Source organism: Mustela lutreola, chromosome 3, assembly GCF_030435805.1.
Source record: "Mustela lutreola isolate mMusLut2 chromosome 3, mMusLut2.pri, whole genome shotgun sequence".
NCBI lineage: Eukaryota > Metazoa > Chordata > Mammalia > Carnivora > Mustelidae > Mustela > Mustela lutreola.
Window position 1 is genome coordinate 43,347,934 of NC_081292.1, and position 15,351 is coordinate 43,363,284.

The window sequence follows — 15,351 nt, forward strand, 5'->3', positions numbered from 1 at the left end:
GTTATTTTGCTTGAAAAATTATATGAAAAGCCCATTAAAATGATATGAAACTTTTTAGAATCAGAACCATGGATGTGTTTTACATTTCAAATCTGGCATGCTAATTAGTTTGCCCTGACAAACTTTGATTGCCTTGTCATTTTAGCATAGGATTTTAAATAACGAAGTTTCTTTCAGCAATTGCCATTTAATGCTATTTAATTTCCCCAGTGAGTGATTTTATCCATATTGATAATGTCAGAGAAGCAACTAAGGACTAATGAACATCAAACATGTTTGACTCTTATCTAGTTGATTCAGGGTGACCATAATATTATAGTATTTTATCACTTTATTGCTTATTTTTAGAATGAATCATAATTATGCTCTTAAAATAATTTAAATCTATAGAAAATATGAACAGCTGGATGGAATAGAAAAATACCAGCCATGACAACACTGAACAGAGAAGAAAGAGGTCTGGGATCACATTCCTCTTTCCTCTTCCTGTTGCCATGATCTAGCAAAGTCTCAGCTGACATATTTGCAAAAGCGATTATAACATTACCTTGGTTTTCAGAAGAGTTAAATAATACCACAAAAACAGTTAACATTGAACCTAGAACATTGAATTCATTTATTAATTGTTAGCTGATTGAGAAAACACTTCTTTGAATTAGCCATTACTGGTTTGTACAAATAAGACTCCCCTTGGTTGGTTGCCATTGGCCTTAAGATCCCCCACTTCAACTTAGTCAGCATTGTATTATTATATTGCATATTATAAAATGTTCTCAATTTACTGTGGAGATACTACTATTGCTGTTGTAAAGTTTTCAAAGTATTATCTAATTTTTTTAAAAGATTTTATTTATTTATTTGATGGACAGAGATCATAAGTAGGCAGTAAGGCAGGCATTGAGAGAGGAGGAAGTAGGCTCTCCGTGGAGCAGAGAGCCCGGTGCAGGGCTCGATCACAGGACCCTGGGATCATGACCTGAGCCGAAGGCAGAGGCTTTAACTCACTGAGCCACCCAGGCACCCCCAAAGTGTTATCTAATTTTATTATACTTCTTATATAGGTTATCTAAATCTTAATCCTTCATTATCTGTTTAGAAATGCTTTAAATATTATAATGTTGTAGAACCTATAGAAAGAATATTACAGTGTTGTAGAACCTATAGAAAGAAAGATGACCAAGACATGATCACCTGGGAGCAATTTATACAAGAAATAACTTCCAGATTTCAATACCATAAAAATCAAAAATATTGACTGAGATATCTAGGACTGGAGAGGTAAGGAATACACAATATAGTCTTTATGCTCAAAGACTTTTAGTGCCTTTTTGTAAACCTATGTTTAATAATTAAAAAGGTTTTGAGAGAACAGCGCTGATTCAGAATAAAATGTGAATATCAGGGGTGCCTAGGTGGCTCAGTGGGTTAAAGCCTCTGCCTTTGGCTCAGGTCATGATCCCAGGGTCCTGGGATTGAGCCCTGCATTGGGCTCTCTGCACGGTGGGGATCCTGCTTCCCCCTCCCTCTCTCTGCCTCCCTCTCTGCCTACTTGTGATCTCTGTCTGTCAAATAAATAAATCTTAAAAAAAAAAAAAAAAAGATGTGACTATCATTGTTCCAAAATCTAGAACTAATTTCTGGTTATTGAAGGTATTTTATTTCCTATGTCTTACTAATGTAAACAAAATCTTGTGTTTTAAGACCCAGTAATGAGTGCTACCTAAAAAATGTTTGCACAACCAATATTTCCTATTTGGATGTTGTTCAGTTAGATTATTTTTGAAGAATTATGATTTCATTAAACACTTTTTAGAATGTAAATACCCATGTTTCCTAGTATTTAGAAGAAAAAAGATAATTCATATTTGTTAATTAATTAGTTATTTGAAAGGTATAATCTAAAAAAAGAATAAATATAAAAAATTCAATTTATTTGTTACATAAGTAAAATATTTAAGTGTCAAACAGATCCTGCTAACAACCTCTTGGGATGAGCCATCTGGAAAAGTTATTTTTCTTCTTTTTTTGTGATTTTGGATGTAAAACTAAAAATGGCCAGGGAGTGGGGGGTCATAAATGCCTAGAGTTAAGTTATGGTTAGTGTCACCAGCATCCTGAAAGCAGTATTTTCAAATTTTATCATTGTTTTAACCCTCTGTACATGCAGTCCCACAATGTTCATCTCCTCAACAGAACAGGGATTTTTTTTTTTTTAATGATGCTGTTCCTCCCCATTCAATATTCTTTAGCCCTACCCCTTCCACCATATATTCAGAAAACCTAATTGAATTAATGGATCCTCTGAAGTTGTATTCTATGAGTATTCTCTGCTTTCTACCCTTAAAACCCATTTTCATGCCTCTGGATATCCTGAAAATGTATAGTGAAGATGATAGAGAGTTTTTTGAAGGGACAAGGAGCAGTTGAAAAGCAGCAGTTAGAGGTGATTATCAAATGAGATGTGGATGATGGCCTCCAATCAAGAGTAAAAACTTTATTCCTGCCTTAAGCTTGTATGAATGGTGACTGCTGTTGAACAGTTTTGTTGTCCACTATACAGAACAGATGGAGTTTGCAGTTGTGTGTCACTTGTTTATTACATCCTCTTAAAATTAGTAGCTGTGTAACCAGATGGGTCTGGGAGCACAGCTGTGGATATAAGAATATAAATGAAACCTGTCTGATGCTGCCATGCCCTTTTGAGGTGCCAAAGTGTTCCGACTGCAACAAAGAAAAACTCACTTTCATTGACATTATAATGATGTATTAAATTTTTTTAAAAATCTTATAAAAAATTGTTGACACTAAGTCTATCAGCCCCTTGATTTTTATCAATATTTACTTCTGTAGTTTGGAAATCTAAATAAAGGTACATTTGATGCTAAATAGCTATATAAATTGCCCACTTGTATCAACATCCAGGTAAAAATTTATTGTTGCTTATAAACCAAATTCATTTTAATGTCTTTTAAAGTTTATTAGATGGCATATGTTGAATTAGTAACTTTACATTCTGATGAAATGTAGAATATATTCATGTAAATACAAATAAATTGCTTCTCCATAAAACAATGCCAGGAATGAGTGTGATACACAATTGAAAATTAGAAAGACATATTAGCCTCTTTAGGATATGGAACTGGCACTAGTTGCTTTTTTTTTTTTTTTAATTTCTTTAGCCAAATGATATGTTCACATTGAGAATACTTCTATTGGTATGTGTGTATACTACATACTATATACTCTATACTTCATTTATATATGAAGTTTATGGACTTCTTAAGAGATAATAGGATTTTTGCCATAATATATGAAGTAAATTTTTTGGCTACTAGTTTAACATAATTAATATAACCTATATCAAATAACCAAATGAAATATTCAGAATAACCCTTCACAATTCTGATAAATTATACTATGTCTTTCTTCATGAACTGAGATTCTTCAGTTTTGTTCCCCCACATTGTAAACTATAGAATTTAGAGTTTAAATTTAGTTTTAACAAAATAATATTTAATAAAGACTTAGCGAGACATAATTTAGAAACTGGCTATAATAGCAGTTTCTTCCTATAAAAAAAGAAAGATAAATGTTTTAAAATCTGTGTCCTAAAGCTATAACTGATAACAAACGAATTGAAGCAACAAATAAAGTTAAACATACTCAAATAGAGAACAGAAGAACTGTGTAGGCACAAACTACACTGCTTGCACCCAACATCTTGATATCCAAACTATGCAAATATATCAAAATTGTAAAGTTAAATTTTATTATTAGAAATTTTACTATTACAAATTATATAGAAATAATAATAGAAATGAGTCATCCACTGATGTCCTTATCATTGCAGTCAGTATTGTCAAGTACACAATAAATTGCTTTACTAAATGACAAGAAGAGTTAAACAAAAAAATGTGATTAATTAGTTTCAAATTATTATTCTAGATGATAGAATTATATAGCTATTTTCTCTGATGAAACTTATGACATAAACCAGTCTCTTTTCATCAATTTCAAACATACTTTTTTTTTTTTTTCCCCTCCTTAGGAAGTTGGCCTCGTACTAGCAGCTATATTGGCCCTCCTACTGGCTTTCTATGCTTTCTTTTATCTCAGACTGTCCACAGACGTTGACCCTGATCTGGAACGAGATGAAGATTAGCTGAACAGCAATCAATGCATTAAAGGGAAATAATTTTATAAAAGCATCCCTTGGGACCAACACTTTCTAAAGTACTGAAACTGGAACATTTTGAATTCTTTCTGCTGGTATTTTCAGTTTTGAGAAATATCTTTTTAAATAGCTGCATAGGATATCAAAAAAAGAACCTTACCTAGCAATGTAGTATAATGTATGCTACTGGATACTTTTATAAATCTTTCTACTTTGACAGGCAACCTATTCATGGTGCATTTAGATTAAATGGAAAACAGATCCTAAATTCTTCGGATGTCTTAGCCAATTTATGTGTATAACTCCGTCACTTCAGATTACTAAATCTATTTTTGTTCCGTATACATCGTAAGTAAAAGTATATATCCTCATTTACAGAAACATTCTCAAATCACATTCAGAGCCTAAGAAGGAATGAAAAGTCATGGGAAATTTTTCATTTTACAAAGAAGCCCTGCTTTCTTTCCAGACATATTTTATATCATTAGAGAGACTATCTGCCATACATCTACAGTAATCTTTTTCCTTCTTTGCCAACTGTTCAGCGCACATGTGCTCCATCAGAAATGGCACCTGGATGACAGAAGCTCAAAGAGTCACATATGTCTGTAAAATAGAGTTCCTTTCCTCTTGGGCTGTCTGAACTGGTGTAAATAGAAAGTTCAGTTGATCTTGATTTTAATTAACTTATTATTGTATTAATATAAACTTGGAATTCTATTTTAATTATGTTGTTCAGGCTGCTTGCAGTATCAGTTTGCCCTTCTTGTTAGGGAGGTATGTAACAATTTGTCATTTACTTGTGCAGTTTTTTTTTTTTTTGTTTTTCCACACAACAGTAACGGAAGTCCTACCTACTCAGAATAATTTTCTTGGATTGCCTCCTAAACCTAAACAATACAAAGTTGGTTTACAAAATTACATTTTGTCTCTTGAGAGTTACTCAATTATAACTGTTTTGTGAAAAATAAATAATAGATGAAAATACAGGTCTCACATTACTTGCATTTCTAATTTTTTTGTTTATTTAAGTTTTTAAGATATTTTGCATTTGTTGGAGTATAACAATCAATATATTCAATATTTTTACCAGTAATGGATTTTTTAAAAATATTTTTAGAACATATGAATACATAAGCTTAGAAAATGGGAAAATATGTGTCCACATCAGAGTTGTTAGCTACTATCTTATATAAAGAAGTATAAAAAATTAATAGTTAGAAACAAATGCACAAAGTGCTTTATATCATATACATTGCATTTATGAAGAGCAAATAAAATGTAAAGATTGCTTCCATATTTTTCCAGAGAAGAAAGCTTTGATGAATACACTCAATGTTCTGTGAGACTTTTGCAAATAGTTGAATATGACTGTGTAGCTTTATGTTCTGTAGAATTTTTCCAAGTAGCATAATTTATTTCATCAATGTGAAAACAGCCCAAAGTTCCCGTATCCTCACAGATCATTTATGCCAAACATCTGAGGGCAAAATTTAGCCAGTGTTATTTACTGGATTCTACCCCTTGAAATCACAAACTCATGAGACAGACCAAGAGTTCTTATACACTCACCACAGCAGACCAATCCAAGTGGCATTTTTAGGAAAGGTTGCAGCATTTAATGCCATGTGGTATGTCTGTTCGTGAAGTGGGTGGCAAGGGAATATCCAAGCTGGCATTTTGGATATGATGGGCCTTTTCCTTTCCTGAGTGACATGCCACATGTCAAGAAATACTGCTTTTCCCCCACTCCTATCACATTTACGTGAACAATTTTCATTTAGTTACTTTACCTCCCATATGGTGTTAAAAACAGTCATATTAAATAAAGATTATTTCTAATTTCAGTAGTAATTTAAATGAGAAGATATGTAATAATTGTTTATTAGATACCTATCCAAGTGAAATATAACAGAATTTATAGTATTTAAAATAGATGAGTATTCTCTTGGAAATGTCTGAAAATTCATTACCCTGAGAAAAAATATTACTGTTCCCTTCTGTTCTTGAGGTATTTCTCTTGAGGAGAAAGGTTGTTTCTGATAGTAGTAAGTATTAATCTATACATAGTATAATTATAAGCTAGTTTGATTACCTCATTTTATCAATACCTTCAGTATCTGGCTAGTCCATTTGTGTAAATAACTTATGGTGGCTCCAGAGAACCATAAGTCCCAAAGGTCCAACTCTGATTTTAATAAATTCTGGGTAAACTGAGACAATATATGTTTATACAACACTGTTTCCATGAAATGCAAATTTTTCAAATTCACATTAACTGGGAAGCGGCCTGTAGAGAAATTCCAGACTGAAATCTGGTTTGAATCTTTGAAGCTAGAGAGATGATATCTGGACTACATTTTCAGGGGACCACACTTCTAAATAGTGTTTGGCATATATCTAAGACTAGCACCAGACACAAATTTTAGGCGTGGGTTTTTCTCCTCCAATAATTCACTGCTCAGAGTAATTCAGAAGACAAAAACAGAAAAAGTATAATGACTTTTCAGAATGTTAGAATTTATTTGCTAACTATACTCTGCAGGCTAAATTTCAGCTAATGCAGCAGACTTTACATACAACCTGTGGAATACTGTGAATGAAGCTTGAAGAGTTGCTGGTTCTTATTTTGAATGCAAAATAAATATTGATTTATTGAGAGGAGATATTGTAAAACTATAACCTCATGCAGGATTTCTTTTAAAACAAATGAACAAAAAGCCTATCATTGTGCCACTATAGAGTTTGTTGTTTTAAGGTGACAAGTACTTGAAGATTTTCTGTCTTTTCAATTTTTCCAAAATACTTCTATCCAAACAATGATAGCAAGATCATGAAAGTATGCTCTTATTCATTTATGTAATTCCAGTAGTGTAGTGATCTGCACATATTTAATAAGTGCATGTCAAAATTTAAGTTAATTTCTTTTAGTATTCTCAGAGTCTGGTACAGTTGCTGCATGTAACAGATGATCAAAAATTATTTGCGTTTAATAAATAAAACTTAGAAATCACTATATTGATGAACTCAACATTTAGCATTTATGATCATTGAATGTCCTGGGACAAATATATGTTAAATCCTGTTCCTTTTTAAGATCAAGACAACTAGTGTTAAATTTACTGTAGAACAGAAACATTGCTGTTTTCTGGGTAATCAAATATGTTATTTTTATCTTAGTATTGTTGAAAACCACATTCAGTGTTTTTAATTTAACTTATTATACATCCTCACTCCCAACAACAAAAAAAAACACTAAATTTTCATTATTATGCTTACATTTATGTGAATACTAAAGCACTATATTTTCCATATTCTAAAATGATATAGTTGGTGATAATTCAGTAGAGTAAGTTTTGATTTATTTAGATGGGCTTCAGAAATAAAATTTCCAGAAATTAAACTTAGAGAATTTTCATGTATTTCATCCCTAATGTAAGGTTGTTGAGCCAGAGACTAGACTATCTAAAGTATGTACACTTACCTTGGGATTCTCTGGGGAGATTCCTACCATTTCAGCCTTAGCGGCACTGCCTTCCTTTATTAGAATTGCTCCGATGTAGCCAGGATAGAATGTATGTTTGCTAGATTTTGTTTCATTGACATCATATCAAGAATCAGTGCAACCCACAGTAAAAAAAAAAAAAAAAAAAAAACACCCCCCCCCCAAAAAAAAAAACCTAGCAGAAGAATTCAGTGCCAACAGAAATATTCTTAGTATTTTATTTTGTATTTTAGCGATGCAGGTAGGTATAAAGGGAACTGGGAGAGTCACTCAAAGAACTATAACAGTGTGGAAATATCCATAGTGGGCCAGTAAATTCATTTAAAACAATTGAACTGCTGCCCTATTCAGCAGAGTGCCTCATTCTTAAATAATTTTTTTTTTTATCCTTAGCAACAGACATGAAATCCTTATTTCAAGAAAAATAAGATACTTTACATGCCAAAAGATTTTTTTGATGACAGTACTCCCTCCTATTCTTCATTTTTTAAAACAACAACCAAATTGGTGGGGAGGCAGCCAAAATTTGAGGTACCAATGCCTCTCGAACAGATGTCGCACCATTATTTTTTAGCTCGTTTAGATGAATAAACATGTTAAACTGTGAAGTATTACATTTTAGATTTTTTCATTAAAAAAAGAGACAATCTGTTTACTGTCCTAATTGAGACAACAATCCTTGTGGTTGCCAGTTTTGGCAGTCATAACAATGAACTATAAATATTTGAACCAACCAAGTAAATGGTGACTATAAAGGCTATAGCATGTGTAAAGTTCTGTTTTCATGGGCACCCATCTTAGTATGCCTTTTTTTTTTTTCTGACTTCTTCAAATACAATTGTGTAAATCTGAAGTTTCATGGTAAGCCTAAAAGAAATTGATTTCAATATCTAATTTCGTTCTAGTTTATTATCCTTTTTAGCGTTCAACTACCCATCTGCTTGTAACAAATTGCTTCTGCAGTTGCTCTACTGAATGTGACAAGGCAGGTCTTCATTGCATTGCCTTCTCTGTGCATCCTAGGATAACACAAAAAATCAGGGCTTTTTTTCTTGTTTTTTTTTTTGTTGTTGTTGTTGTTGTTGTTTGTTTGTTTTTTATAAACTGAGGTTAAAGACATTGTAAGTCTCTTAAATTGCAGCAACTAGTTTTTTTAAGAGAAGGTTTTTATAAATAAACCATGTCGAGATAGAATTCTGGCTGTAATGTCCATGAGAAGGAGGTCACAGTCTTAGCTGCAATAGGATGTTTTGCATGAAGCACTGGCATGTGAGAAGTTGATAGACCAAAGAGAAGTAATTTACACAATCATTTATTACACTAGTTCCCAAACATTGGTGATCCAGATAGCGAATGCCCTTGTAGACATTTTTGAGTACCATTGCTTCCTTTTCTGCCCTTCACATTCTCCTTTATCTGCCCCAATTCTAAACTCTAGGCAATCTCTAACATTTCCTTTTTTAGTTTGTATGAACCTCAATTGTATGTTAAGTCGCACTTAACTATGTACTTACCATATTAACTGCCTCCACTTTTTTACTTAGAATCAAGACTATTTTCCCACTCTCACTCCTCACCCCTTTTTCTTAATCACTGGCTACATGCATTACACAAAACTAGAGACAAGAGTGTAATGAACCTCAGTATACCCATCACCTAGAGTCAACAATTACCAATATTTTCCCACTCTTTTGTTTCTCCATTTGTATGTGTGTGTTTTTTTTTTTGTAACCTGAGATATTTTAAAAACAAACCTCAAATAAGGTGACATTTTACCTATAAATATCTCAGTATACATCTCTGACAAGAACTTTCATTTTTTTGTTTGTTATTTGTTGTTTTTTTCTTGCATTACCAAGAAGCTATTATTAAAGCTAATAGGACTAGTTATTTCTTCAAATCATTTAATACCAAGTCCATATTAGAATGTCCCAAATTTCTTCAAGATACCTATTTATAATAGGCTTTGAATCAAGATGTGTACTACATTTTATTGTAAGCCTCTTAAATTTCTTTTATTCTATAGCAAACCTCTTTTTCTTTAATGCCACTGATTTGCTGAAGAAACCACAATATTTGTCCTCTTGGATTTCTAATATTTTAGACTTGGCTATTTTCATTTTGTTATTTATTTTATACCTCTATTTTTCATATTTTTTTATACAGTAGGAGTTAGATCTTGAACTAGATTAGATCCAGGTAATTCCGTTATTGTTATTTGTTTATTTTTAAGGCAACAGTATGTCATAGTACTTAATGAGATACATCACTTCTGGTTGTCTCATTTATAATGATGGTGAAATTTACCAATGGGTTCATGTGCTAGTAACCCCTTTCCCTCTAAAATCAACATTTTGCCTGGGGCTTTTAGCATCTGTTTATAATTATTCCCTAGATCTATTATCTCATTTGACAATTTTTGACATTACAAAATGACAATTTTTTAAAAATTTACTTTTTTTTTTTTCAAGAGAGAGTTAGAGAGCATGTGCACAAGTGAGATGGAGGGGTGGGACAGGAGAGGGAGAGAGAGAATCATAAGCAGACTCCATGCCCAGCACAGAGCTTGCCCTAGGACTTTGTCTCAGGACCCCGAGATCATGACCTGACTTGAAATCAAGAGGCAGATGCTTAACTGACTGAACCACCCAGGAGCCCCAGAATGACAATTTTCTATCAGTCCTTCAGCATTTAGGTGAAATTGTTAAAACAAAACAAAACAAAAAACTGAGAAATTTAATCAACTATTCGGTTACCTTAGAATATGGCTCATAATAGGAAAGGAAGGATAAATACTTGAATCTTTGCCTTTACCAAATTTCAGAGTAATAGGTTAGCACTCTCTAATAATTACCAATAGAGATTTGCCATTGTTGTTCCTGTTGTAGCTTTTATTACCACTATAAAGCCATAGATTTTATATATGTAATGTGTGTTTCAACCCATTGCAATCATCATCCTTTTTAGTACTGAAATACAAATTCCAGTACCATGCTCTATATTAAAGGTATTATCATTAAAATCATGAAAGTTTTATGCTTTTATATTATTTTATGTTTTTCTAAAAATAATAGACAATGCAATCAGACTTTTTAAAACAGTTGAAATAAGTAGGAAATGTAGAAAAAGACTATAGATTGCAGATTATATGATTAACTGGAAAACTGAGATATTGAGTAAGATTTATATAACATAGCCCATTAGAAAACTATGTGAAAATTAATAGCTCTATCTAATTATAATAGTTAGCTAAATATCATAATATAAAAATATATCTTATAATCACAATCAAAACTGAGTTGTCTAGAAAGAAATCAGCAAGAACTATCAAGAGTCTTCATTGGAAAAAAGACCTTACAGAGTAAGATAATCAAACTTTAATAAAAAAGAGACCAACTGTCTCCCTGGATGAGATGATTCGATATTATACAAATTTAAACTTTTTTTCTAAATTGGAAACAGAAAAGAGAACCTTAATCCACCAGATATTAAAGTGTATTATAAAGTTATAATAATTAAAATAATCTTAGGGAAAGTAGACAAAGCAATAAAATGTGTAGTCTGGAAATAGATCCAAATATAAATATTCACTTAATGTAGCCTGTAAGTCATGAAGATGGAAAGATAGATTACTTATTAAATATATTAAAACAATTGAGTATCCATTTGGAAATTAAAAGATGCCTATACCATGACTTAAAACGATTAATTTCTGATGGAATTTATTATTTCTAAATGAAAAAACCCCATAAAAATTATTAGAAGAAACTACAGCATTTTTAAAATCTCAGTATAGAAATTATTTCTAGGCATTGATTCATGAGTCAGAAATCATAAAGGAAATACTGTTGGATTATAACACATTAAATTAAAATCTAACACACAACCCAGCACTCAGTGTTAATTAAAGATGTGAGGAAACAGTCTCTTTCATACACTGCTTGGGGGAATGGTAATCTCACACACTTTCTGGAAGGCACTTTTGCAGTGTACTTTAAAAGTCTAAAATTTCATATATACTTTAGTTGCTTCCATATCTCTTTAGAAATTCTTTCAAGATAATAATGCCTGTCATGTACAGAAGTGCACAAAGTATGTTAACCATAGCTTTGTTCATAACCTCAAAAAATCTGAAAGTGATGAGAGTGTCCAACATAAGGGTCTTTTTGAACAAGTTGCGTTACATCTATTAAATAAAGTGTGATGGAATCATTAAAATAATATATAGTTATAACTATTGATATGGAGAAAGGTTAAGAAGCACTTAAAAATAGGATACATATGATAGGATTCTGTTTTGCTTGAATGTATGTCTGTGTGTGTTTATGTCATGTGGACACTTGAGTGCACATGTGTATAGTTGAAGAATATTTAGGAAGAAGTAAAAACTATTTCTGGATATTGGATTATAAGCGATTTTTACTTCTTTCTATTGAGTGAATCAATCTCCACTCTACAGAGAGGACTGGAAAGACAAGTGTTTTAGTGAGCTATATCATGAGCCCAGACAACTGGTAAACTTGTCCATTTTATTTCCATTATGTTCTTCTATTTTTCATTCACTTAATAACCACTAAGCACCTTTATCAGGTATTGATAAGTCATCTTTCAAATTCCTCATCTATACACAATGTAAGTAGTATAGAAAAAGGCAGTTCAGCCTTTTTCATAGTGAGAAATTCAGAACGTTTCAGAAAGGAACTTATATTTAAGTTTATTCATTTTCATTCAAAAAATATTTATTGAGCATTTGCCCTTGCAAAAAAATCCATGAACATTTCAAACAAGAAGGAAAAAATAGTACTCTTCCCCTCATGACCTATGACTTGAGAGATGGTGATAGTTTCATCAAAGAAAAAAAGAGAGTGAAAAAGGTATTCCAAGTGAGAGAAAAGCCAATGAAAATGTACAAAGACAACATATTAGCTCTTGACCCATATGTGGTATAGTCCCTTTGTGCTCATTGTTAACATGCTTTCCTTCCTCTGCCTAAAACCATTGTCTCTTATTTAATCTGGAAAATGCCTACATATCTATCCTTCAAGATTTATTTATTCCCAGATAAATCCCCAGACTTTCCCCACAGAAGCCCCCCAACCCCGCCCACGCAAGGCTGAGTTAGGTGATTATTTTCTTACATAGAATCTATTCCATGATTATCCATTATGTGTCTCTTAACTGGAATCTGAGGTGTTCCTTAAGAAGGAACTCTGGTTTTTTTTGCTTTATCTCAAATGCCAAGTGCTGCACTAGACTCATGGTTTATTCCACAGTAAATATGTTTGAATAAGTACTACACCTCATTCCCATAGATCAGGCTTCCTCAACTTCAGCATTATCGACATTTTGGGCCAGCTAATTCTTTGCGTGGCAATCTTGAAAGTTGCAGGATATTTAGATGCTGATATGCAACTAGATGCCGGTAGCACCTCCTCCTGCCGTAGTTATAGTTGGAGGAGGTCATCAAGGGGATGTGATCCCTGATTGATCCTTGAGCTGCTGGGTGGGGTGGTGGTGGTGGTGGTGGATAATAAGTGGAGGCTCCTCAGGCCAGCCCCTGTCGTTGGAATGTACTTCTGCCCCCAGCAAGTTTTCACCACTGGAAGCCTTCGTTTTCAAGGTGGCAACTTTGACAGAGCCATGTGGGCAGTATACTGACTGAATCCAGGTAAGGCCTCTTTATAAATTTTGTCGATTTCGCACCACTGCCCAGATAAGCCTTGTGTTTATTCCCTTGCTTATTAAACCCGCCTTTTCCTCCAGCTGTGTCTGGGGGCCTGTTTCAGATTTCACTGGAGAAGCTGCCGAGTTATGACAACCAAAAATGTCTCCAGACATAGCAAAGTGTTCCCTGGGGTCAGGAAGATTCCCAGCTGTACCCCTGAGAACCACCACTGCCCTAGAACTATGAAAAACACAGTTGCATTGAGAACAGGGTGGAAACGAGGAGGTATGGGAAGGGACTTCCGAGTTACTTCAAGTCTTTTTCCAGAGGCATTTATTTTGTAATTCCAAACACTCCTAGCTGTATACAAATTGTTGACTCAAATCTTGTAGTCATTCTGGTGGGTGGCTGGCAGGGGGAGGGCTCAAGAGATGTTTGAACTTGAGCCACTCATCTGCTGCTCAAATCCCTGGTGCATTAGTTTTCTCAAAGGAAAGGGAGAAGGACTTTAAGATAGTTCTGTTATCAAACAATCTAGAATTCTTTAAAAGATTTTATTTATTTATTTGACAGAGAGAGACACAGCTAGAGAGGGAACACAAGCAGGAGAAGTGGGAGAGAGAGAAACAGGCTTCCCACAGAGCTGGGAGCCCAATATGGGGCTCCATCCCAGGACCTGGGATCATGACCTGAACCGAAGGGACACGCTCAATGACTGAGCCACCCAGCCGCCCCACAATCTAGAATTTCTTTTTTTCAAGAAAAAAAAAAAAAAAAAAGAAATTTTAAACACATTGTAAGACAAAACTCCTAAAGCAGAAAAGGATGGCTCTTCCACCTCCTATTATTTATTTATTTACTACTAACAAAACACATTTGGTTCAGCTAGACATTTTATATGTAGGTGATAGCTAAATAATGAGCCTTGAAACAGATACATAATTCTTGAGTAATCAGATACTTTCAAAGTATAAATTCTTTTTCATGGAAGCAGGGTTTGATCCCCATTTTCTCTAGTTTTGAATGTGAAATGACTCCTAATTTTAAAAAAGCTCTTATATGTACATGTATATTTTGAGAGATATGAATGGAATAAATGCCCATTTAACTAGTGCCCAGGTTACTGACATTTCATATTGTCTGGCTATTTTACATTTTGCCTTTTTGAAGAATGTATGAAGATGTTTCACTTTAAAATTTAATTTTCCTGATCATTTTTATTGTTTCACCATTAGTTTTACTGTTGATTCTCTTAAGCTCTCTAAGGATTCTCTGCTGTCGTCTATAAGTTGATACTTTATGCTGTTCTTATCCAATCCTTATTGTTTGGGTTTTCCCTCTAAACCAAGAATTATTTAATAGAAATTTAAAAAATATATGTGTCTACAGGTAGAATAGCCTGTTATTTAAATTTTAATTTTTAAGTTCAAATTTTACTGCACAGTAATCAGTGCTGCTTGTGTTATTTCTATTTTATGGAACTTGCTCCTGTTTTCTATTTGACCTAATATATACTTACTTTTTGTGAGGGATTCATGTACACTTTAAAAAGTGGTATATTCTATTATAGTATTACTTTCAATATTAGTACACAAAGTCTACTTTATGCTGTACATATCTTCAACTTACTTGTTTTCCATCCATTTGACTTGCCTTATGCTGAGACTGGTACATAAAAGGTTCTTTTTTTTTTTTTTTTTTTTTTAAGGTATTTATTTGTTCTTGCATCTGCTGTAGTATTTGCTTTTGAACACGGTTGCTCTGTTATTTGGCATATTGATATTCATAGACATTATGTCTTTATTGTGAGTTTTGGCTTTTAGCATTATAGAGTATTTTTGAGAGTATTTTTTAGAGTATTTATAGAGTATTTTTGGTACATTTTGGCCTGAATTCTACTTTTTTTTTTTTTTTTTTTTAATATCCATACTGATGTGGGAAACAAAGGCAGAAGGAAATGTAGATAAAATTAAATGTCCTTATAACCTGCTGCCTGTTGACAAATAC

The 15,351-nt window shown here is 33.0% G+C and overlaps 1 protein-coding gene across 8 annotated transcripts in view; it reads left to right on the top strand.

Annotated features, from left to right (window-relative positions):
* The window catches only part of TRIQK (triple QxxK/R motif containing), a 103,044-nt gene extending 95,214 nt beyond the window's left edge, over window positions 1–7,830 (top strand). For all 8 annotated transcript variants that reach the window (XM_059166043.1, XM_059166044.1, XM_059166046.1 and 5 more), the window contains one exon: window positions 4,049–7,830. In XM_059166043.1, coding sequence (XP_059022026.1) covers window positions 4,049–4,162 — 114 coding nt within the window. In that variant the 3' untranslated portion in view covers window positions 4,163–7,830. The remainder of the gene's footprint in view (window positions 1–4,048) is intronic.
* Window positions 7,831–15,351: the final 7,521 nt, after the last annotated feature.